This window comes from Eleutherodactylus coqui, chromosome 4 (assembly GCF_035609145.1).
Source record: "Eleutherodactylus coqui strain aEleCoq1 chromosome 4, aEleCoq1.hap1, whole genome shotgun sequence".
Taxonomy (NCBI): Eukaryota; Metazoa; Chordata; class Amphibia; order Anura; family Eleutherodactylidae; genus Eleutherodactylus; species Eleutherodactylus coqui.
The window spans coordinates 86,482,770-86,509,133 of record NC_089840.1 but is presented as its reverse complement, the minus strand read 5'-3'; the positions used below and the strand labels follow the sequence as shown (position 1 = coordinate 86,509,133).

At 43.9% G+C, this 26,364-nt stretch overlaps 1 protein-coding gene across 1 annotated transcript in view; it reads left to right on the top strand.

The window, feature by feature from the left end:
• The first annotated feature begins 231 nt into the window (after window positions 1–231).
• Window positions 232–26,364, top strand: part of TSPOAP1 (TSPO associated protein 1) — a 168,560-nt gene continuing 142,427 nt past the window's right edge. Inside the window, exon 1 of the mRNA XM_066601563.1 lies at window positions 232–1,338. Coding sequence (XP_066457660.1) covers window positions 232–1,338 — 1,107 coding nt within the window. The remainder of the gene's footprint in view (window positions 1,339–26,364) is intronic.

Here is a 26,364-nt window from a genome sequence, read left to right as displayed (position 1 = left end):
GTGTCATGCAAGTGAGGGTCAGACATTTTTGGTACACCCCAAGTTTAAACCCTGTATAGGTTTTATTTCTCTCGTACCCCTTAGAATGATTTTATACACTATTCCACTAAAATCAGTACTATAATAGGTCTAATTTTAGGTTAATATTCATTTTCTTCTCTGTTCCAGCCGGTATGTTCATTGTGTGTGGCGACTGCTCCAAGCTCCCTCTATCTCCACTGCTGAGAAACCATGTTAAAGGAAAGCTGTTTCTCACCCAAAAAGTCCGACAATCCGCTGGTAGAGGAATATAAGCGAGAACTTGAACTGGTAAAGAGGGAATTAGAAGATGAAAAAGTGAGAACACAAGAAGCCCGAAAAAAGGGCTGCTCAGACTTGAAACGGTATAAGGAGGCCTCTGAAAGAGAAAAAGGAAAACTAGTGGATGATTTGACATCTAAGTTGGAGCAACAGAAAACCCGGGAGCTGCAGCAACTAAAAGATTCAGTGAGGCGAGAAAGAGAATTGGAAATAAAGCAGCTGATGAGATGGAAAGATGAGGAACTAAGAGAACTGCAGACACTTCTGCAAAAGGAGAGAGATGCGGCCGTCGGACAAGCAAGAGAGCTGCAGAAGCAACTGGTTGGGGAGTTGTTGAAAAAGGGTTATTCAGCAAAGTCCGGTAGTGCTAAAAGGTATGAGCTTAAGATCTCGCCTGCTAGTGAGTGCCAGTGTAGGCTTCAGGATGTCCTGTCTAAGATGCGTTGGGAAATTGATGGTGAACAAGCGGCACGCATTCGGCATCTAAAAGTGGAACTGCAATTAGTGAGAAATCACTTCCTTAAGTACATTCTGGACTACAATAATAGTGGTTTATTGACCATTTTAAAGGGAAAGTCAAAGCCTTTGGATTGTGGAGAAATAAAATTTGGACGCCATTCTCTGGGTAGCCGAACCACTAGACCACGGTCACTAGAAGAAGTATCAACAAGAACGCAATGCCTTGAAGAAATTAGTTCTAGGTCACAATCACATGAGAGCGCACTGTCAAGAACACGATCGCTCGAATGTCTGTTCTCAGAACATGAAACCCCACACAATAAAGAATTATGGAAATTAACACCAGAGAAGGAACGAATCAAAGCAAGCAATCTGATAGATTGCCATGAAAATCGCATATCGGATATTTTAGCATGGCCCTTTTTCGAGAATGAAGTGCATCCGTTATCTGAAACTACTGGAGGATCTTATGACACTTCTGCAGGCACTGTTAGTAATGACTGTACAGCATCAGTGGAATCAAGCGTTTCCAATCAAAGCCATGGTATGCAAAATGTTGATAGTTTGCAGAGTTCACCGGTAAGATGGTTTTAACTGAAAATTGTATTGCATACTAATGGTCATGGTAGTTCAGTTGAACACTGAAGGATATGGTTGGGGCTAGACTGACAAATGAAAGGCTGGGATCACCTGTTGTATTGTCTTGCTACAATTGTAGCAAGACAATACAACAGGTGATCCTGTTGATCAACAGGTGATTTGTTTAGCAAAAATCACTGCAAAGAAATAGACCTATAACCACAATGTGTGATCACAGCCTGACAAAGTGGTTTCCTCCTGATGAATCTACCACATATGGAATATACTGGCTTTGGGCTGACAGATTTGGAAAGCAAGCAGGGGGGCAGCTGGAGTAAAATATATACAATGCTGGAGAGTTTTATCGGATTCCCCAGTTGTTTCCCAGGTTTTATATGAAGGTTGGTTTTTAATGTGTTTTTTTCCCCCAAATGTTCGGTCATGGCACCTGAATAATCGTATCAAATATATTGTAGCTAATTTTATATGTGGTGGTAATGTTATGGTTGGATGATTAGTGAATTCCTTATAAAACTGAATGGGGTTTTCCCAGAAATTACACTTATTACCTATCCACAAAATTTGTATCTGATTGCTGGGGGCTCCATCACTGGGACCTCCGCTGATCACTGGGATGGGATCCTGAACCCCCTCCTCCTATTCGCTCTATGATGACTCCATGATGACAATGAGAAGTATAAATGAAGCAGTGCTCGAACAGGCTATTAGTCTATGAAACTGACAGACTGCAGCGTACAGCACTTGGTTGTTACTGTTAGCCCCTTAGACATTGAATAAAGTGGCATTGTGCATGACCACCATCCATTCTAGTGATCATTGGGTTCCCAGTGGCGGTATCCCTCAATTGCATGGCATAAGTATGGTGTTGGGACGCAACTTTTATTTGTCAATTGGACCTTTTTACAGTATATACATCAGTCAGCAATTACATTAAAGCTACCTGCCTAATATTGTGCAGATCCCCCCTCTGCTTCCAAAGCTGCTGACATAGCAATGCATTGACTCTACATGATCTCTGAATGTGTCATGCGGTATCTGGCACAAAGACGTTCATAGTTAGATCATTTAAAGGGCTACCTTTCATTATGTAACTATCTCCAATATATATAAATCGGCTAGTATTACCTTATTTAAATTTTTTTCTGTCTGAAACTCCCAGCTTCTTTCTCCTCAGGTGGTCATGTGATCTCAATTCTGCCCAGCTCAGATTTACTTGGGTTTATGTGTTCAGTTTCTAGTCCATTTCTCAGTCTGTGTAATGCTGTGACATGAACCCTACTACAGAAACTGCCTAGAGGGGGACACAAACACCTGTCATTTACTGCTGATGATCAAAAACTCCTGTCACACAGTTATAATGAAGGAGATCACAACTTATCCTCCTAACTGTATAATTATGGTCTTTAGCTTATTTAGGTGAATACAGATTGTAACATCAGTGCTGCAGAGATGGTACAGATTGTGGCTTATCTTATAATGCATCATAAGCATCAGACAGGAGGCTGCACTGCATGGAAGTGATTTCAATACTCAAATGAGACGTGCAGAGTGTGACAGGCAATCAGGTGAGAGGGGTGCAGTGATGGAAAAATGGGTTTTCACCACTGTGGTCCTTTTAAGTCCTGTAAGTTGTGAGTTGGGCCCTTCCTTGATTGGAGTACCTTTTTCAGCATACACCGCTAATGCTCAATTGGATTGAGGCTCTTCTAAATCTGGAGGCAAAGGAATTGCTTTCAGCTTTTTCTCATGTTTCCTCAAACGATTCCTGAACAGTTTTTGCAGTGTGGCAGGGCATATTATCCTGCTGAAAGAGGCCACCGCATTAGGGAATATGGCTGCCATGATGGGATGTACTTTCCCTTCAACAACGCATAGGTAGTTGGTACTTCTCCATCAGACATCCCTTAAATACCAGGACCCAATGTTTCCCTGCAGAACATTGCCTGGATCATGACACTGCCGCCAGTAATACTTCATGGTGCCATCTCTTTCCCAGGAAAGTGATTCACATTTACCTGGCCGTCCATGTGATGCGAAGGAAAATATAATTCATCAGACCAAGTCACCTTCTTCTGTTGCTCCATGATTGAGTTCTGGTGCTCAGGTGCCCATTTTTGGAGTTTTCTATGGTGGACACGGGTCAGCATGGGGCACTCTGACCCACTGCAATGCCCAGTGTGTTCTGGCGCCTTTCTATCACAGCCAGCAGTAACCTTTTCAGCAGTTTGTGCTTCACAGAAGAGCTACTGAAGCACAAACTGCTGAAACAAGCTCATCTGCACTCCACATGTGCATTAATGAGCCTTGGGTACCCATGACCCTGTTGATGGCTCTTGGACCACTTTTGGTAGGTACTAGGCACTGTGTACTAGGACACCCCCCCCCCCTCCCCCAAGACCAGTTTTGGAGATGCTCTGACCCACTCACCTAGTAATCACAATTTAGTCCCTGTCAAACTTGCTCAGATCTTTACATTTGTCGATTTTATTTATTTATTTTTTTTCCTGCTTCCAGCTCATGAAGTTTCAGAGCAGACCTTACTTGCTGCATAATATATCCCACCACTGACTGGTGCCATTGTCACAAGATAATGTATGGGGTGTTTTTTTTTTTGTTTGTTTTTTATCTTTACGTTTCACAGGTTTTATTTGTGTTTGTGAAAGTGTGCAAAAAAGGGATAAACACGCTTCTTCCTTTTCTGGTTGGGCCCAGACTTGTTTCACACACAGCATTTTCCCCGAAGATTAACCAGTGTTTTGTGGTGTTTCCAGCTGCCTAACGCTGCAGCCAGATGGTAGCTGGTGGTCAATGGGAAAATATGAAACCTGCTATAGTGTAACAGTGTTGTTGTTTTTTTTCCCTTTGCAGTCACTACAGGCTGTAGGTTTGGCTTTTTGTGTCAGTTGCAAAATTCATTGGCTCTTTTTTTTTTCTCTTTGGTTTGTGTGTTTTAGCATCAACAATATGCCATCAAAAAGTGTGTTTGTGAAGGAAAAAAGTCCTCCTACTTGGGTCATAATGGACATACTACATTGGCAGGTGTGGATATCAGAGTTATCTGGCTGTTAGAATGGGGTGTTGACACCCGCAGGTCTAAGGCTACTTGCACACGGGCTGTCTTTTGGTCATCTGAATAGGTATATGCACATGTGGTTGTTTTTCTTTTGTTTTAACTCGGACTGATAATCCGTATATAGAAAAAAAATCGCATCCTGTCCTATTCTTATCCTATTTTTGAGATGAGAATAGCATGGTACTGTGCAGTGTTCAGCACGTTGGACAGCACATGTCATGGGAGAATAAGGGTCCATTTAGATGGAACAAATGTCGGGCAAACGATGCCCGACACTCGTTCCTGTGTGTCCTTGCTCCCGTGCTCCTGCACAGGAGCTAGTAGTGCTAGCTCACTCACAGAGTGGCCAGCAGGGGGGCAGGAAGGCTGCAGGAGATTTCTCTCCTCGCGCTCCCCCGCCCCTCTCCATTGACATAACATAGCGGCTGTTCAGTACTGAATGGCCGCTATTTACACTGAATGATGAGTGATCTGCTCATCGTCCATCGTTTATGCTGCATAAATGATGGCCGATGAGCTGATCGCTCATTGTTCAGTGTAAATAGCAGCCATTCAGTACTGAACAGCCGCTATGTTATGTCAATGCAGAGGGGCGGGGGAGCGCGAGGAGAGAAATCTCCTGTAGCTTCCCTGCTGAGAGCTAATGATACTAGCTCTTGTGCAGGTACACAGAAGCTAGTATATGCGGGGATGAGTGTCAGGCATTGTTTGCCCAACATTCGTCCTGTCTAAAAGGGCCTTAAGTGCCCTAACTGCCTTCACTGCCGTTGAAATCAATGGAAGCTGAAGCTGGCTATTACACTTTCGTCACTTCCGCCTCTAACACTTGATGTTCTATCCTGAGGATAGTTTTACCCTTTTTGGGGTATGACTAATGTAAGAACTTTTTAGCCTTTCGATCATAGGACAATGTTCATTTGGCCAGAGCCCTGTCAAAGCCATCCATAGACATTATATGGAAACTGGCCATGAGTTGGGCAACCATTCAGTCACCTGATTTGCAAAAAAAGAAATCCCACGCAGCAGATGCATTTGGGGACATTTTGGGTAGGAAATACAATCTGAACAATGTGTTCTGGTGAACCATCACCTCGCATCTCTCTATATGGGCTCTGAAGGATAACACTACAGTTTATAAGAGCCGTTGTAATAATATTTTTCTCATGTAAAGTTGGCTCTTGACAGGATGTTATGATAAGTGGGTCTTCGCTGTCATAATGATGCCAGTGACCTTGTAAAATCTCATTTTACTGGTGTTACAGCAAAAAATGCCATATTGAAAATCTCCAGATGGTAAAAATCCCATGTATTGTGAAATAGTTTTCTTTGATCTAGTTCTTGCAGGTGTGTTACCTGGAGAAATCCTTTATTTAGAGATGATATATTAATTAGTGTCCATGTCTGTACATTGGGTTCTCTTTTCAGCTTACCAGTAGATGTGTAAATACTGCTTATGTTTTTGCAACATGTTTAGCTTTCTGCCCCCCCCCCCCCCTCCCCCGTGCCTTCATTCGATAAGGTAATTCATTATAAAGTGATCTTTAATTATGCAGACCCGTGTAATGTGTGTGTCGGGGTGCTTTCATATCTGCGCTGGAACCTCCGGTCGGCGGTTCTGTCACAGATCCGGCACAAAATACCGGTAGGCAAAGTGCTGCATGCAGGGCTATTTCTTCCATCTAAAAGCCGGGCAGCTGAGTGTAAACCGAACGGACAATATCATAGTCAATGGATCCGTTCGCCGTTGTTCGGTTCCGTCATAAGATGGAGCCATTCGGAGAAGGAATTTCCCTTTCCTTCATCTGGAACGGAGTAGGAAACCGGAACCCCCAACACAGATGTCAAACCACCCAAAGTGCAATCAGTGATTTTTAAATTGTCCATCTTGCATGGGACGCTATTCTGCATCACTATGCCTATAAGAATTCGGGTCGCATGCTAATATCTGCGCCCGGCCATTAATTCCAAGGGGCGACCTGCCATGAAGCAGTGCTGCAGGAAAAGGGCCTTCGTAGCGCACTTTAACACATAGCAGAATATTCCACAGTACACAGTGAAATATTCCGCTGTCTAAATCCGCATGTCTAAGCGTACATTCACACGTTGCTGATTTGTTGTGGAATTTGATGCAGATCTGCAGCAGACTTCACTTTTGCAATTTGAATTCAGTTGAAAAGGTGAAATCTGCTGCAGATCCGCACCGAAGTCCGCAGCACATCAGCAACGTATGAACGCACCGTAAGGGAGGATTTTGACATGGAATCGCTGGCAGAATTTTGCACCAAAATCTGCACGTTAGATGTGGTTTTTGATGTCATTTTTTCCAGACGATTAAACGTTCTGTGAAAATTCTGCACCATGTGACAGCGCCCCGAATCCAGTTTCCACATGCTTAGTGGCTACTTGTGGGCATTAATACCCTCCCCTAAATGATCCACTTGTTCCACAGGAATGTGCAATGGATTGGACAACTTCTCATGGTTTCCTGAAAATGAACAAATTGGGGGAGCGGTCTGCATAAATATATATTTTCCCTTTCAGCAGCTAGTAATACCCCTCTGTCACTGCAACATGCTGTAATACACATCTGTAAAGCATCAGGGCATGTTCAGCTTCTAGCGGGGTCTCTGCGCTCAGGGGATCAAGCATGTACATCAGTAGTGTAATGCCTGCATGCCGTCATTTGTGCATCTGTACCTTTCTGTGTATACCTCTAAGAGAAGACCTGGGACTGAATTTCTTTTCTGCTATTCCTACCCACACGGATGAGTTGAGGATCTTATGTGAGCGCTGCCTATGATGAAGAATGAATAGCAATATGTCGGCAATGTGCAGCTATTACCGCTGTATTCCTGATGTATAATGTACGTATCAGGTGTCTCGTCTACGATCCTTGTCCTCTGCAGAGGAGATAATGGGCTGTCGGATGTTCCTGTCAGTGTGATTTCATCAGGACTGTAATCTCCCTCGTTTTACCTTTTTTTGCTCTATTCTGCAGTGAATGCTGCCTCCTCGCCAGCGCCCGCTGCATGGGGGTCTGCTGAATAGATGTGGGCTACGACATGCTGTGCGGGGGCTCTTTTGTTTGTTCTGTGCACCTTTAACTGAACTCTTATGTGGAGAAGATCTTTTTTCCCCAAGACATTGTTTACTGTTGTTCTTGTCTGGGGACAAAGCTTGTTCGGGTTCATTTAAGACACGTCTGTTTCGCAGCACCCTAACCTTTCATCATTAGGCAGCAAACACTCCATTCCTTGCTCAGTTTCCATGGCAACCATCTGTCGTCCTCTTCATTGGTCGCCCAGCGCTTGCTATACAAATCTGGTAGGTTTAACTCCTCTATTAATATTGATGACTTCAAAAGCTAACAGAGGTAGAACGCAGCTAACTTTAACCAGATCTTCCTCCGTCTAACACGGATTATTCGTGACCATCGCTAGGCCCTACATGCAACGCTTGCAGAATGGAGAAAGCCTTGAAGATGCCAGAGATGGGATTTTTATTCTAGACATTCACGTCGCCGGATATTTTTTTTTCCTTCCTTTTGAAATATGTCCTGCGGAGGAGCGCTGCATTTTTATTATTTTTTTTCAGCCCGGCCGTCTGTGATACACGAGCAGTCGTCTAGCTCATGAATATGCAATGGTTACTTGCTGTATCGAAATCCGGACTCTGGTCATTCAAGACATCTTTACCCAATGATGTCATCTTCAATCTTTCTGTATATCTATTTCTCATGTAATGGCTATTCGTAGATGAAACCGTAACTGCATGATGCTCTGTATGAGTAGTGATGGGCAGCACAGCATCATGCAGAGGACCAGTGAGGGTTCAGAAGAGGCATGGGTTTTAGAAGCCGTAGCAAGGTGCAGTTTCATGCACAGCCCAGTATTGGCTGGTGCTGTCCAAAGTCAGGAGTCTGACGCCACTGCTGCTAAGGAGTTGACTAACCGCGTGGTGCCCCTCGTAATGTTCTCATCGCGTGACGGCGAGGTACAGGTGCCAAAGGGTGCTGAGCTGATGGATGTGGAAACGAAGGCAGCAGTGCTTCCCACTAAAGACTCGCCAGCGGAGCTTACAGTCACCCCTGTTGACGTCCAGAAATGTGCTAGCCTGGTGAACAAGCGGATAGAGATGATTCCCACTGATTCTACGAGCTTGGACGACTCGATCACCAAACTATCTAGGACTAAGCTTCAGGGTATTAAATGTGTTTCCTTGCCAACAGATAAGCAGGAACTGCCAGTCTGCCCGCTGGAAAATGGGATTAGGCCTAGTAGCACGGATTCTCTAATAAATCCTGTAAACACTGTGAGTGAGAACGGAGAAAAATGTAACAGTCTTTCCACGGTAAGCGGCTATCATTGTACTGTAAGAGTGTCGTGTGTGACTTAGTGCAATAAATACTGTCAGGACGTCATTTCTGGCTGATACAAGCTCTGTGCCGGCTAATCTCATGTTAGAACCACGGACAGCTCAAAGTTCATTGCTGGACGGCCTTGTGTGCATGCTGTCAGGGCAGATACCTTGTGTCCTTAGGTACAGGATGGGTGCATCTCCTCTGTGACTTCCCATTGCCACACACTGCATGCTTTACTAAATGCATGTACCCTTATCTGTCATTGACATGTCGCTTGCTAATATGTTCTCCAATATTTCTATTACATTTTTCTTATTAATGTAATTTTTAAAAAATTGTTTTTGCTCTTGATTATCGTTCTTGAATCAGTCATATTGCTGGGGCATGGTTCTGTATATTATGTTAATATCAGAGCTCATCAGGAGCTGAAAAATAACTTCAGAAGTTTTATTTTACGTAATTTGCTTTACTTTTATAGTAATAAGCTTCATTTTATATTTAGCGGTAAATGGTTGGCTATTACCTGTTCTTTTTACTTTGGTTTAGGGCCGGCCTACCTGAGCATGTGATGTAAGCAACTTATGTTTTTATGGCCCTTCACTCTCTATAAGAAGTCAGCTTGAGGCTCTGTCCACATCTCACCGAGCCTTTTGTCGGAAGTGTATGTTGGGAATATTACCGGAAATATACTTCTGATGTAAGGCTCGGACATGTTCCTGTCTAACAATACAGTGGCATGTGTTCTCCATTGGCCACGAAGTTTTAAAAAAAGCTGTATAAATTGTTTTGTTTTTTGCGCAACTGAATTGTACAGGAAAAATTTGTGCGTGTGACTGAACCTGCTAAAATCAAAGTTCTATCCGCTTCGTATAGCGAGCGCAAATGTTGCAGGTGGGAATATGCCCGTATGAAGCCGGCATTAGAGCTACTTCACACATTTGCCTGTGCATTATCGCAACCTTTGTGCACTGAACAAGGCTTTTTTGCACACATATTGGCATATTTTACTTTACTTGTTCCACCTGCAGGGTATGTTTTTTTGTGTGTGTTTAAACGCAGCATTTTAAAGCGTTTTCGAACTGCATTTTTAAAACGCGTTCGACAGTGTTTCATGTACCTCATCATTGCAATAGGTGATCGGTTCCATTAAAAAGCGCTGAAACGCACTAAAATAGAGCAGACAGTGTTAGAATTTCGCAGCATTAGAAACCCTGCATTCGAGGGCTCATCTGAGAAGCCCCATTGAAATCAATGAAGGTGTTTTAAAGCGATTAGCTTGGCATTTGAAACGCCGCGTTAAACACTGTAAAAAAACGGTGTGTGTGAAGGTGGCCTTAGAGTGCACTTTATTTGTATTTTGGCAGCCTTCGTATTGTAGCTTTAGGCTAATTTCACACGGGCGAGCGCGATATTGGGCCGTGAAACTCGTCCCGATATCGCATTTGGGAACGCTTGATTTTTAATTTTTTTTTTCCCCATGGATGCGATGCATTTTTGTGTCAAAAACTCGCATAACCTCAGGGAAGTTTTCAATGGGAAACCTCACATTGTACTCGCGTGCCATGCAATGCTTTTGCCGGCCCCATTGAAAACAATGCGCAATGTCTTCCGAGGTAACGCTAAAAGATAGGATATGCCATTTGCTCTTTTTTTTTCTGCGATGTGGGAAAAAAAATCGCTCATGTATATGACCCCATTCAAAAGAATGGGGTTTCTATTCCTGCGAAATTTGTGGTTTTTGCAATGTGCAAATCTCACATGATTTTCTTGGCAGTGGGAAAACGGCCTTAGGTTGTACTTATAAGGGTCAGTGCGATACAGGTTAGGAAAAATCAGGCCTATATCGCACTCATAAATCTGCGATTATTTTATTTATTTATTTTCAGGTATTTTGTGATGTTTCCACGTTAAAAACGCATGATTGGGATTGCTGTACTATGTGCTTTAACGCAGGGGTCCCAACTCCAGTCCTCAAGGACCCCCAACAGGTCATGTTTTCAGGATATCCTATGGTAAGAACACCTGTGGCAATGTCTGAGGACTGACAGTAATTACATCACCTGTGCAATACTGAGGAAATCCTGAAAACATGACCTGTTGGCGGTCCCTGAGGACTGGAGTTGGGGAACGCTGCTTTAATGTGCAGGAAAAAAATTGCATGTTCCAATAACTGATATGGGAAATAATGCATCGCACTGCCAAGTCACATGCCATGCGAGTCTGATGCGAATTTTAATGCCCTCACATGAAAGAAGGGGAGATTCTCGGAGTGGAATCGCACTACAGTTGGACTTGCTGGTATTTTCCATCTTGCACTATTGTGAAATATCTCGCTTGTAAATTAACCTATTGAAAATAATGGGTTCTTTTCATATGAAAATTCTGTCCGTCTTGCATTCGCACAGAATTCGTACGTGAATTTTACCCGTGTAAATCCAGCCTTATGGAGTTTTTGTCTCCTTTCTGTGAGCTAAATGATGGTGTCGGGTCTTACACCCCACTGGGGGATGCTGTTTGGCTCCGTAGAATAAGTTCAGTCAGCAGGTCGGAGGAGCTTGACGAGATCTTTGGTCATTTGCCAATTTGCTTAGACTGCACTGCTTCATAAACTGTAACCATATATACAAAGAACAGATTGCGGTCCCCTAATTGGCTGTTTATGGAAGCTACTAGCTTGTAGTGACAGCGGTGCAGCGCTTGTTAGCCACTTGGGAGTCCGCTTAAAAAATACAACTTTTAAGGGAACTGGTCAGCTTGTTTTTGCTCCCCTCTCGTAGGACAGCAAAGATAGTGGCTGACAGGCTGATTCCAGCGGTGTGTCACTAGACTGCCTTATTTGTACCAGTAAAAACGCTGAACCAAATGGAAATTATTCAGTCTTTTTTAAAATCCATTGAAATCTTTAGTGGAAAAAAAACTGATCTGGTAATTTTAGTTTTACTTCAAAAACGGAACAGAGAAACAAATCCAAAACTGAGCTAAAGGTAAGTGTGAACAAGCCCTTGTTTGTAAATTTTACTTTTCAGTTGTGTGAAACTTGCAGTTTGCTTCTTGCAGCACAGCGTGAGTGTGGACTCTCCCCACCTCTCCATCTACCCGCTGCTGATTGACAGCTTTCTCCCCATTATTGTGCATAAGGAGAAGACTTTCATTCAGTGACAGGTGGGTGGTGGGAGCCTGCATCTCATGAATACATTGCTGTAAATGTTTTGCTAAGTGGGTGCCTATTGGGACCCTAACTGATGTTGACAATGAGTTCCCAGTTCTTATGCTCAGTCACCATACATTATTGCAAACAGAGAGATGCAGAAACTGCTGAATGTGCTCGCTTGTATAACTCCCACAGTCTGTAATGTAGATGTGGCTGCGTATGTGCCACGGCCCTGCTGAAGACTGTAAGAGTTAGGACATTAAATGTAATGTGCTAGGTTGGCCACCGCTGTATTGATGTGGGGAGAAGAAGCCATTAGAACATACGCAAGAGGCTTAGTTTGGTTATACTACTTTCACTGCCTCAGACTGCCTTCACACTGATGAGAAAATCGCACAAGATTTGCGCATTGTGAGACGCAGAAATATTAACCCCATTATTTTGAATGGGGTCATACATACATATGAGTGTTTTCCTGTATGGCACCGTGATGTGATGTGATGCTATGCAGGAAACACATCCTAGCATAGTTTATCTTTCTGAATGCTCTCGCATCGCAGTGCCCATTGTTGTCAATGGGGCCAGCGGCAGCATCGCATCACGTGCTAGGTGCATGCGATGTCTCCCATTGAAAACAATGGGAGAAACTGCAATCCGCCGCCACTTCAGAAGTGCTGCGAGGCTATTTTAACATGAAACCGTCTAGCAGCCTCGTGGAATTCACATGGTTGGGAGCGTGACAGGGGCGAGATTAACAGCCCAATATCGCGCTCATCATGGTCAAGTTAGCCTCATGCTTTACAGGTTTCCAAGTTAAAAATTTTAAGTCCTGTAATTGCACTTTGCCCACTTGTTTGCTCCCCTGTTGACATACAGTTGCAATCAAAATAATTCAACTCCCATTGCAAATTTACAACCTTTTTTTTTTTTTTTTTTTTTTTAAATCAGTTTTATTAAAGATTTTTTACAATACAGACATCGCAAATTTCAACAATAGAGGGTATAGCAGAGGAAATACAGCTCGCCTGAGTTACAAAAGGAGACCCTCCTCCATGAGCTGGGGGGGCGAGTCTTTTATGTCATCTAAACATCCTGGACAAATTTACAAACTTTAACCCTTTCCAATCCCATTTATATCCTGGTTTTCCCAGGGGGCTTACTCTTTTTCTGCTGTTTCACAATGGCACTATATGCTGGCTAAAACCAGTACTGCATGAGGTGACATATTGGATAGGCTCCGACAGCAGAGAGGCTGGCAATATACAGTAAGAGAACACTGACGGCGTCTTCCTACATCGGAGCTGTACAGCCTTAAAGGGGTTGTCCCGCGGCAGCAAGTGGGTCTATACACTTCTGTATGGCCATATTAATGCACTTTGTAATGTACATTGTGCATTAATTATGAGCCATACAGAAGTTATAAGAAGTTTTTCACTTACCTGCTCCGTTGCTAGCGTCCTCGTTTCCATGGAGCCGACTAATTTTCAGCGTCTAATGGCCAAATTAGCCGCGCTTGCGCAGTCCGGGTCTTCTTCTTTTCTCAATGGGGCCGCTCGTGCAGGATGCCGGCTCCGTGTAGCTCCGCCCCGTCACGTGCCGATTCCAGCCAATCAGGAGGCTGGAATCGGCAATGGACCGCACAGAAGCCCTGCGGTCCACCGAGGGAGAAGAATCCGGCGGCCATCTTCAACCGGTAAGTAAGAAGTCACCGGAGCGCGGGGATTCAGGTAAGCGCTGTGTGTTGTTTTTTTTTAAGTCCCTGCATCGGGGTTGTCTCGCGCCAAACGGGGGGGGGGGGGGGGGGGGGGGGGGGGGGGGTTGAAAAAAAAAAAACGTTTCGGCGCGGGACAACCCCTTTAGATCATAATGTCTTTAGACGTCACACAGTGAATTGGAAAGGGTTAAGGTGTTTGCAAAAAAAAAACAATCAACCAAGAGCAATTTAAATAGCTAAACACAACTAATATCACAAGTGGTTTCTCCAAATTCAATAGAAATTTTAAATTTTGAATGGCTATTGCAATATCAGAATTATTCAGCCCCTTTGAATAGAACCCCTCATAAGAGCACATATTTGCAAATCCATCGTCTCAAGCACACCTGATGCAACTAATAATCAAGAGCTTCATTAGTTGCATCAGGTGTACTTCGTAATAAATAAATCAAATATCTGGACTAACTAGGACTTTGCTGACTATGATGTTTGATTGCATGTTAGCCATAAGTCCAAGAGTGGTTTAAAAGGTTAAGAGATCACTGCCGTGTCCAAACGAGGGTAAGAATACAAAAAGATAGCAAAGACACTGAATGTTCCTAGATGGAAGCATAGCTTGCAGGTAAAAGGGATGCTGACTACACTACATACATGCGGCAGAAAGAGGAAGTTATCACCGGCTGTCACCGGATTTCTGAGGAGACAGGTGGTCAAAAAGCCTTCGAGTGACGGCAAAAGATCTGCAGCAAGATTTGTGGCAATGAGGTTTCCATTTGCACAGTCAGGCGCATAGTAAACACTGAAGGTCTTCATGCCTGAATTCCAAGACCTCAACTGACCCAAAAGCACAAGAAAAGTCTTTTCCTGTATGCTGAACGCCATATAAATAAGCCACAGACATTTTAGGATTCTGTTTTGTGCAGTGAAGAAACAAATCTGAAACCTTTTGGGCCCTATGGATCAGCAGTATGTCTGGAGGCAGAAGAATGAACCCTAGGCTGAACAGAACCCGCACACAGTGAGCATGATGCGGCGGCTCGGTAATGGTCTGGGGCTGGAAATCTGCAGCTTGTGGAGAACAAGATGGATTCATCAGGTGTCAGGAAATCCTGGCAGAAAACATGTCTGCTGTGAGAGAGCTGAATCTTGGGCATTGTTGGATCTTCCAACAGGGCAGTTATCCCGAGCATACCTCAGAGTCCACCAAGGCTTGGTTTTAGAGGAAGTCTCAGAAGATTCCAGAGTGGCCATCACATTTGCCGAACTGGAACCCCATAGAAAATCTTTGAGATTTGAAGAAGGCGGTTGCAGCATGTAAACCCGAGAATATTAGGGAACTGGAGGCCATTGCCCAAGAGGAATGGGGTAAGATTCCTCGGGAACGCTGTCAGAAGCTGCTGTTTGGCTATGCATCATATTTGCAGTAGGTCATAACAGGAAAAAGGTGCTCCACAGAGTACTAAAGACGCTTGTCAAGAAGGGGTTGAATAATTCTGAGCCTGCAGTGGTCATGAAGTGGCCATTATAGACCGCCGGATGCCCGATGAAGGAAATTTTCTGCTACGTGTAAAAACATCCCAGAAATGGTGGTTTGTTGCATTCAGAGAAACTCAGCTGTTTGAGAAAAAAAAAAGTTTGTAAAGGGTGGTGGTGGTTATAATCCTGATTTACAATTGTATGCTCTTGTGCTCGCACAGACATCTCCATTGACTATGCAAGGGCACTGCACCCTCTTTCTAATATGGCAGTGCCTACGCCACATGTTGCGATTTGAAATGTAGTTTTACCACCTAGCTAAGCACTACGTTGCAAATACCGCACACAGTTTTACAGCAAATGGCTGTGGATTTGCAGTTTCAATGGGCTTCGCCAGTCCTAGCTGTGAAACCATGGCAATTTGTGGTAAAAGGTCATGCTTAGAACCGCACCTCGCTCGCAACATGTGAGTAGACCCTCCTAATGTCTGCAGGAGGGATGCATACTCTTGGAACCCATACAAGCAGCTAATCTGCAAAGACCAGAATTGCACCATCCAGGTTGCTTAGTTAGCATGAACTACTATTGTTGCACTTGATAGTCTACTTGGCATTTTCGGTAAGGTTGGGACATCGAAAGCCCATATATCAAAATATCGATATATCGCTAATGCTTTGGCAATACTTTTCATCGATTTTTTTTAATTATGTCCGATATATCGGTAACCTTGATAGTTTAAGGCGATTACATCAATTTTTTATTTTTTTTTTGGTAAAGAAGAAACGTGTCTTGTGGTCCGGTGACCATGTTTTTTCTTAAATCCTGCCCTTTCTGTTGGTGCAGGATGTAGTTTTGCTCGAGGCACTGATGAACTTATAAGCAAGTTCTAGAAACTTTTGGAAAGTGTGAGAGGGACTCTTTGTCACCAATAAGGTTTGCTCCAGGCAAAACGACTCTCAGAAATAGTGGGGTCTTCGGCCCCTCTTCCACATGCGTTTGTTCATCGTGTTAGACGAGGCTCTGAACGCTTGCGTCTAACGAGATGGCTGTGGGCAATGCTTTCTAAATAAAAGCATTTCCACAGGCAGATGGAGGGCTGCGCTGAACGCACGAAGGTCGCGTCCAGAAAAGGAGACGCGACATGTCGCGCGTTCAACGTCTAACGCGAACGCAGTGCCCATAGAAAAGATAGACCCATCTAACACAATTACAATTGCGTTTGGGGCACTGCGTTCGTGTTATAAGGCCCTGCATTTTTTACAAATTGCCGTGGAGACCGTTGGTCCCTCAGTGGCAACTTGAAAAAATGCAGGGCACGCAGCCCCACAAACACACACACAGATCATGCTCACATCCCGTCAGGTCCAGCGGCCATCTTCTGGCTTCCTTGTAGCTGGCAGGACCTTGATTCAGTGCGTTTGTTGGCTCATTAGATAACGATTATTGGGGCCAATGATAAAAAAAAATCTTTTCATATACCTAATTATAATTAAACGTTTCATCTGTAATTTTTTTATTTTCATTTGTAACGTTAATATATTTTCATGTTATTAATAGTTATAAGTTAATAATAAATTCAACAGTTTAAGGTTTTAAAAGAAAACTATAATTGTTTTTGTTGATTGTGTTGCTTTATTAACCCCGGACCGGTTTTATTTTTATACAGCATTTAAAAAAGTCGATATATCGAAATATCAATAGTTTTCCACCGATATTTTACAGTAATGGATAGTTTGTTCATCGATAGTCAATACTATCGATAGTCCCAACCCTAATTTTCGGTACTTTGTTTAAAGGGGTTGTCTCATGGCAGCAAGTGGGGTTATACACTTCTGTATGGCCATATTAATGCACTTTGTAATATACATCGTGCATTAATTATGAGCCATACAGAAGTTATTCACTTACCTGCTCCGTTGCTGGCGTCCCCGTCGCCATGGATCAGTCTAATTCTGATGTCTCTTTGCTTTTTTAGACGCGCTTGCGCTGTGCGGTCTTCTTCCTGGTGAATGGGGCCGCTCGTGCCGGAGAGCTGGTCCTCGTAGCTCCGCCCCTTCACGTGTGCCGATTCCAGCCAATCAGGAGGCTGGAATCGGCAATGGACCGCACAGAGCCCACGGTGAATCGTGGGTGAAGATCCCGGCGGCCATCTTGGTGAAGGAAGAAGGAAGACGTCGCAGAGCGGGGATTCGGGTAAGTAATAAAAATTTTTTTTTTTAACACATCCTTTGGGGTTGTCCTGCGCCGAACGGGGGGCCTATGGAAAAAAAAAAAAAAAAACGTTTCGGCGCGAGACAACCCCTTTAACTTATTAGGTATTGGGGTGCTGATCCCAAGAACTTGGGCCTGATGAGTCCCACATGAATTGAGTGACTGTCAAGCTTGGGCATTGCCTATCCATTTTAGTGGGACTGCCAGAGATAGCCAAGCACTTGAACTTGGCTAACTTTGGCAGTCCCATTGAAATTAATAGTGGACAATTCATGTTGGGATCTTCAGGACTCCCATTCTTGGCATCGGTAGGGAGCCAAAGGATTGGACCCCCACTGATCTGAAGGTTTTCCTCTATCCAGGCACAAGCTTTTTAATTACTTAATGTCAGTAGATTCTTGCAGGATCTAAGTGTGGGTCGCGGGCCCAAATCCTGACAATCCTGAACATGTGCTACGGGATTGGGCTGTAGAAACAAGAATTGAGCGCTCTGCAAGATGCACTCATGATTGGCATCAGTATATGTTTTGCCAGCTTGTTACTAATGACATCATAATGCTTGAGGTGAGGGTTATAACCAATTATACACTTTTTCAATAGCATGTTTTTTTATATTGCGCTTGGAGAGTAGGCCAGGCAAATGAGGGCTGATCTTGATCATTAGCTATCTTCAGCCACGAATATCAGCCGCTGTAAAGGGCTGATAATATTGAGCGACATACCGAACAGTTTTACGGGAGAACTATTGGTGGTAAGAGTATTAAGAAATTATAACGAGGAGGGCCTGTCTGTGCAGGGCATTATGGGGATTAGAGGTTAATGAAGAGCTGTACAGAGCAGCCATATTGGAAATGGATATTTAGTGTTACTGTGTACTGGAAAAGGTAGGAAAGACGCATGTTGTATCTAATGCATTTTCTCCCTTTTTTTTTTTTTCCTCCTAACCATCATATCCTTATGGTGCTAGCGGGTTAGTCCTGGTCCTTCTTTGTCAACATAGTATATTAGAGAGCTGAATATTCAGTTACAGGCACTGGTGTGTTGTCCTGTTTGCATAAGGCTCTGTTCACACCCTACATGTTCGACGTACATGCCAGGAAAATCACCCAACTTGTGCATCTGTATTCCTTGATGCCTTCAAAAACCCAACTACTAATATATGGAAACCGTGGATGCAGCTATTCCTGACTTGTTAGAAACCTGTTGCTCGTCTGGATTGTAGACGCCTAGCCACGTTAACAGTGACTTTAAAAGGCTTGTACAAGCAGAGATTTAATACAGTAGTATGTAAGGCTGAAAAAAGGTCAAGAGGGGTGTCATCGCTGCTGAAGGAGAGCACCAAAAAAGTGTGAAGAGACACCTAGAGGGTAAGTAGGTCGGGCAGGGGGGGCATAGCCTCTCCCCAAGGAGAGCACCCAGAAGGGGTTTGGGAAGGCACCTGATAGGTTAGTGAGGAAACTTATAAGGCTGTGCTTGCTCCTTCTCACTCACCTCTTGGGTGTCTTCTCACACCCCTTCTGGGTGCTCTCCTTGGGGAGGGACGGTGCCCCCCGACCTCGCCCTATAGGTGTCTCCACACACCACTTGGGTTCTCTCCTTAGGGCTCCTACCCACTTGTGGTTTTTTTTGTTTTTTTTTTTAATGCAAAAGTGGGACTTTCTAATGTTAAAAACGCATCACACAAAAATCGCAAAGCACAAACCTGCGATGCGTTGTTAACATTAGAAAGACCCATTGACATTTGCGTTAACACAACGTTAAAAAAACGCAAGTGTGTAGGAGCCCTTAAGGAGATACAACAACCCTCTTGACCCACATCACAGGCCTCTCACTAGCCAAACCAGAAACTTACTGCACACTGATAAGGGGCAAACGCCCCGAAATGGCTGTCTATGTATGGTTTTCGGCTTGGTTTCCTATTCCCAATCATTGTTTTAGACACTTGTTTGAAGAGTCGTACATTGATTTGAAGGATTGCTGCCTTCGACTAGGTGGCGCTGCAGAGGTATTGTTACATCTTCCTTACTAGGCTGAAAAAAGACACATCCATCTAGTTCAGCCAGTTTTCCTGCGATGTTGATCCAGAGGAAGGCTAAAAAACCCTATGAGGTAGAAGCCAATTTTCCTCATTTCAGGGGAAAAAATTCCTTCCCAATTCCAGATCTGGCAATTTGAGTGATCCCTGCATCAACGATTCTTCTAAAAGTATGATGAGGTCACATTACATTTTTATTTTAAAGTGTATTGTTTCTTTTAAACCAACTTTTTTACCCCGTGTGAGGGGCGAGCTTATCTAAAGCTTCCCATGCCGGTATCTAAGCTCTAAGCTGATACACTAGGAAATGCCTGCTTGAGATTTCAGAGGATGAGGATTAAACTCCAGTGATGTAAGCCTTTTTGAGCCTTACCTGACTGCAATTTCCTGACTAAAGTAGCTGCTGTAAATTTTATCCCTATTAAAAAGTCATCGGTTTTTATAACCCGGTCCACTTTGAGGGGCGGAACAGCAAATCCGTGTTCAAAGGGAGAGCCAGCTTAGCCGGCAGCCATGCACTGAATGTCGGCCGCTGCCAGAATGAAGATACTAGCTTTTTGCCTATATTGCAGCAAGTTTCGCAGTGAGTATTTGTATATGCTACTAGGTGCAGATCATGTCACTGTTTACAGGGTTTGGTTTTTGTATTGTTTGTAGAAGACGTAAAGGTATACTTCGCTTTTTGTGGGGAGGGACAGCCTGAAGCTCCATCCATACTTTGTATGCCTTTTACAGTAGCCATCAGATATCATCATTTCTAAGGAATATTAATGGATATGTTGTATTAATAGTGCTCTGTTCTGGAGTTAGTCTGACTATGAAACGATCTACCATAAGGGATAGTATCAGCAGATGCAGTGACAGCAGTTGCAGTGACAGCTAATTGCTTATCTAATGACAAATGGCATTGAGAGGTATAATTTAGCAATGAATGAAAATGTTGTTTTGGGGATATTGTCTAACTGTAGGCAGGTGCTTTTGTGTTTTTTTTTTTTGTTTGTGTTTTTTTTTTTTAAATTATGTTCAACTCAAAGGACATGCCTCACGTTTCAACGTACTGTATGTAACTATGTAAGAAGTTGCCATATTTTGCCTAAATTCCCCTAATGTAGTACCTCCATGTGGTACATCCTTTTTCAGAAGGACTGCAGGCAAACAGCCCTGCAGAACTATGGGGGAGATTCTTTAAGCTTTTTATGCCAGTTTCTGGTGTGCAAAAAAAAAAGTGAAACTTTTTTTTTTAACAAGTGGAGATTTGCCCAGAACTTGGGAGTATTTGGCTTTTTGCACTGCTCTTGACTTTTTAAGTTAAATACAAAGTGCATAGAGCTCGTCATGAGAGTGTGTAGCCGCTAGAAGAACACATCTATATACCATTTAAACCAGGAATTGGCATATATTATACCAAAAAATGTGTGCCAGGTCGGGCCTGGCGTACATTTCAGTGTAAGGCGCTCGGAGGTGCAGAGATGTGCTGCATATATGAAGGGGCAACCTCCTGTTTTAGGCGCATCTTGTCCTGGAGGAAATCTTATTAAGACCAGCGCTTAAAATGCGTCTCTTAATAAATTTACCTTTCTGTTCTTTGCCTAATGTTTTAATCGTTTATGACAGTGCAAGTCCTGTCCAGCATTAGGCTTTGAGAATGGCATTCGTGCGTTTCCCTGAAGTGATCAGATTATCTTGTCCCTAAATGTACAATTCCCAATCTGAGCCACATTGTGCCTGTAAGACCAGTTCTACATCTGTGCTGGAACCTCCGCTGTAGATCCGGCTCTAAATACCGGAAGTTAAAGCTCTGCATGCAACTAAAAGCCAGGCAGCTGAGCGGAAACTGACCGGACCCCACTATAGACAGTGGGGGCCATCCTGCGCTGCTTGGTCCTATCCTGAGATGGTGCGGTATGGCCGTGGGGATTCCCCCTATCCAGCTACCTGTACGGAGCAGAAAAGCAGAACCCTGGGTGCAGGTGTATAACCACCCTTAAAGGGGTTGTCCCGCGCCGAAACGGGGTTTTTTTTTTTTCAACCCCCCCCCCGGTCGGCGCGAGACAACCCCGATGCAGGGAGGTAAAGGAAGCTTACCGGAGCGCTTACCTTAATCCCCGCGCTCCGGTGACTTCAATACTTACCGCTGAAGATGGCCGCCGGGATCCTCTGCCTCCGTGGACCGCAGCTCTTCTGTGCGGTCCATTGCCGATTCCAGCCTCCTGATTGGCTGGAATCGGCACGTGACGGGGCGGAGCTACACGGAGCCCCATAGAGAACAGGAGAAGACCTGGACTGCGCAAGCGCGGCTAATTTGGCCATCGGAGGGCGAAAATTAGTCGGCACCATGGAGACGAGGACGCCAGCAACGGAGCAGGTAAGTAAAAAACTTTTTATAACTTCTGTATGGCTCATAATTAATGCACAATGTACATTACAAAGTGCATTATTATGGCCATACAGAAGTGTATAGACCCACTTGCTGCCGCGGGACAACCCCTTTAAGCCCTTAACATCACCCCCCCCCCCTGCCCCACACACCCCTTCAAAAAAATGGTTTGTTACGCATGGATAGTGGGTTACATTTGCTTTGGAATCTATGGTTTTTTGTTTTCTCTAATATGGATGCTGTTGAAAACGGTACGAAACATTTTGGCGTGGTAGACCTGCAATCAGGACGCGATGTAGAGGGAATTCGCATATAGTTGCTTTGTTGCGGGATTTTATAGCTGATTTTGGTGCAGATCTGCAGCAGATTTCACACCTTCAATTTGGATGCAATTGAAAGGGTGAACTCTGCAGATGCGCACCAAACTCCATGAAGAATTCTGCCCCAAATCAGCTACGAGTGAACGCAGCCTTAAAGAGTTGTGTGCTTTGGATCATCCCACTTGTTAGAAGGGTCCCCTAATAAGCAGATCAGTGTTCCCTTACTGGTACCCACAGTGATGAGCTGAAATTAGTGTGGAAACCTGGCAGGAAATTTTTGATTTCCCTATAGCACTGGGCTGCATATTAACTTATTCCACAAGACTTCTGCTCGATTCATAACCTGATTGGTTGTTTGGGTTGGCTGATTCACAATTCAAGTAACCTGATTGGTTGTTTGGGTTGGCTGATTCACAGTGATTGGTTATTTGGGTTGGCTGATTCACAGTGATTGGTTGTTTGGGTTGGCTGATTCACCAATCAGGTTGCGAATCAAGCAGGAGTCTTGTGGAATAAGTTAATATACCACCAGCATACGAGAAGTGAAGCATTACAGAATGTCCTATTCAGATCAATTGGTTGAAGCAGAAAAGGACCGTTCAGAGAGACGCAAAGAGATGCGGATCCTGAACAGACTGCCCCCTCTATTGTAAAAATTTTTTCTCTTTTTTTTTTTTTAAAAAACTACCCCATTAGTGAATTCTGAGTTAACTGGACAACCTCTTTAAAGCCTAAAGCCCCATTTAGACGGGACGAATGTTGGGCAAACGATGAGAACGGGAGCTTGTATGTGCGGGGATGAGTATCGGGCATCGTTTGCCCGACATTCGTCTCGTCTTAATGGGGTTTTAGGTCTCATGTCCACATGTGGATCAGATTCCGCATGTGGATTTCCGCAGCAGGACACCTGTGGAAACCAATTGCGGGAGATCGTGGATGTAATGGGCTTTCCACATAGATATACGCGGATGCACTGCGCATCATCTGTGCAAAAATAAAATCCGCAACCCCACCTCCCTAACTGATTTTACCCTTCAAATCCGCAGTGCACTGTGGATTGTCCGCACCCATTGACTTATATTGAGCCTGTTCGCACGGAGTCCGCACTGAAATGGAGCATGCTGCGATTTGTTTTTCACATCAAAGGGTTCGCAAATCAAATCTGCATACTTAAATTCAGTTGCGGATGCCAATGCTTCCCTACGGGCACTTTGAATTGTGGATCTTCCGCACAGATTTCGCAAATCAAATCCGCCCGTGAACATGAGGCCTTAATGGGAGAGAATAAATGCACCCCTATTACACTTGTCTGAAACTCACATTAAAGCACAGACATATAGTGTTTCTGTGAAGAAGAGCATTATAGTTATTTCTTTGAGGAATATTGAATGTGCAGTGCCATAGAAATTAAAGGGATTTTCCGAGTTATGCGTTCTCTGTAAATTCAATTCCCCATGCACTGACATAACAAATAGGCTTATAAAGTGATGCCTTGGGTTAAGAGTGCCTCAGCTTACAAGCTTTTTGACTTGAGAGCTGGCTGTCTCCCGAATTTTTGCTCTGATTTAAGAGCAAAAACTTGGGTTAGGAGGCTTGCTCTCAATAGGGCCGCCGTTGCTGCCGGTGGTCCCATTGAAAGCAATGGCCTGCCAACAACCCCCACAGTGATTTTCAGGGAAGGGATTTAAATATAAGCCCTTCCCTGAAAATCTTCCCTAGCCATAGTAAAAAAAATATACTCACCTGTCCGCCACTACCCGGGCTCAGGTGTGTCTAGACGCCGCTTTTTCTCCCTTCATTTTTAATCCCTACCTGCTGAAAAGCTTCAGAGCCGTGCAGGGAGAACAAGCAGCGACTAGACACACCTGAGCCCTAGCAGACAGGTGAGTATATATTTTTATTTTTTACTACAGCTAAGGATTATTTTCAGGGAAGGGCTTATATTTAAAGCCCTTCCCTGAAAATCACTGCGGGGGTGCCGGCGTCCTATTGCTTTCAATGAGGCAATGCCATCCCGATTGAAATCGGTGGGAGAGCTTTGCAATCCGGAACGGATTAATGGCTTTTCCATTTATTTCAATGGGGAAAATTGATTTGACTTACGAGTATTTTGGCTTAAGAGCTCCGTCATGGAACGAATGAAACTCTTAACCCAAGGCACTACTGTACTGTCCTCTACCCGCTGTGTCTCACGGCGCTGCTCTGTTTTCTGCTCCTTGTTTGTTTAGAGCCTGCAGTCCTGCCCAGTTTGCGGGACATAGTTGGCTGCAGCGCCTTTACTGTAAGCATGACATCAGAGGCGACACCAGAGTGGCTGCATGGGACACAGCGGGGGGAGACGAGTATATGCCCGTTCGTTATGTTGCTGTACGGGAAATGGATTTTACAGAGAACATGCAACTTGGACAACCCCTTTAAGGAAGCATATCCTGCCATTACTGTAAAGTGGCACTCTGGCGAAAATGTTCTTTTCCATCCCTGCCCCCTCATCTGATTACCTGCCACACTCTGGAGGTTTTCTCTGTGTATTTGTCACTTCCGTGTAGTGCAGTTTACCGTCTGATGTTTGTCAGCCACCACCTTGTTGGTGAATTTGAATATGTATTCCATGATTCATCAGAACAGCATTAGCTACCAGTTGTACCATTCCTGCCTGCTAGGGGAAAGTTTAATTATTAGAGATGAGCGAACGTGCTCGGCCACGCCCCTTTTTCGCCCGAATACCGCGATTTTCGAGTACTTCCGTACTCGGGCGAAAAAATTCGGGGGGCGCCGTGGCGGCACGGGGGGTAGCAGTGGGGAGTGGGGGGGAGAGGGAGAGAGAGAGGGCTCCCCCCTGTTCCCCGCTGCTACCCCCCGCACCGCCACGCCTCTCCCCGCCCCCCGGCGCCCCCCGAATCTTTTCACCCGAGTACTGAAGTACTCAAAAATGGCGGTATTCGGGCGAGTAATTACTCGAAACGAGTACGTTCGCTCATCTCTATTAATTATTATTACCTTCTATAGTCACCTAAATAAGCTACAGACCATATGAATACAGTCAGGAGGATGAGCTGTGATCTCCTTTATTATAACTGTGTGACAAGAGCCGCGTGATCATCATTATCAGGAATTGTGACAGGAGATTCTATGTCCTCTCTAGACAGATTCTGTGGTAAGGTCCATGTAACAGCATAACACAAGCTGAGAAATTGACTTGTTTCAGACAGCATAACCCCAAGTAGATCTCCGGTCTGTTCACTACACTGGTTAGAATTGAGATCACGTGACCACCTGAGTCCAGCAGTTTCAGATGGAAAGAAATAACTAACCAACACTAGCCAACTTATATATATACTCTGGGGCTAGCTACATAATGAATAATGAAAAAAAATCACTGGAGTGGCCCTTTAATTTGAAGGGGCTTTACAAATATCACGTTTCTATTATACATTTTTTGAAGTGCACTTTTACCTTTTGCACTCGTTGGATAAGGTATTCCAGGTCCCTTTCACTTTCCGCAAGCCTGGTGGTGTCATCTGCATATCAAAGGTTGTTGACATTTGGGCAAACAACATACATAATGGGCAAATGAAACTGGACACCATCAAAAATGCATGGATATAATTTCACCTACTTAAATATATTTGCAAGCTTGTGTCCTGCTGTTATCCTGAAAAATTGCTACATTTAGTTCTTTCAGGTGTTTCTATAAAAGTTAAAGGTTGTTACAAAACCTAAGAGGCTTTAAGGAAAAATTAAGAAATGGCTGACAGTACTGAGCGATTCTCATTAAAATTACTGAATAATCCAATCTCTAGCTTTCCTCAGGATGTAAAGCCTTACTGCTGTCGTAGATTATCTGATCATACAGACTTCCCTCTTATGATTACCTTCTCTTTTGAATGATCCTAAGGTTATTTAGAGCTACAAAATGGAATGCTTGAAATAGTATGTTTTATTGATTTTAAAGTTTTTATTTTTTACACAAATTACACTTTTTTTTGCATCCTTCGGTCACTCTACGAATCAATGTTCTCCACGCATTTCTGTCTTTCACGGCTTCTTTCAGTTCCGCGATTGACATGTTGGTGGTGGTCTTGATTGTATCTAGCCATCTTGTTCTTTGTCGTCCTGATCTTCTCTTTCCACTAATCTTGCCAAGCATCAATACTGTTTCCAGTGAGTTCGTGCGCATTTTTCTAAAAATAGCCGCTGTTTGATTTTTGTCCTACAGTGATATTTTCGGTTTGATGCAATCTAACACTACCTTGTTCGTTGTCATGGCAGTCCAAGGTATCCGCAGCAT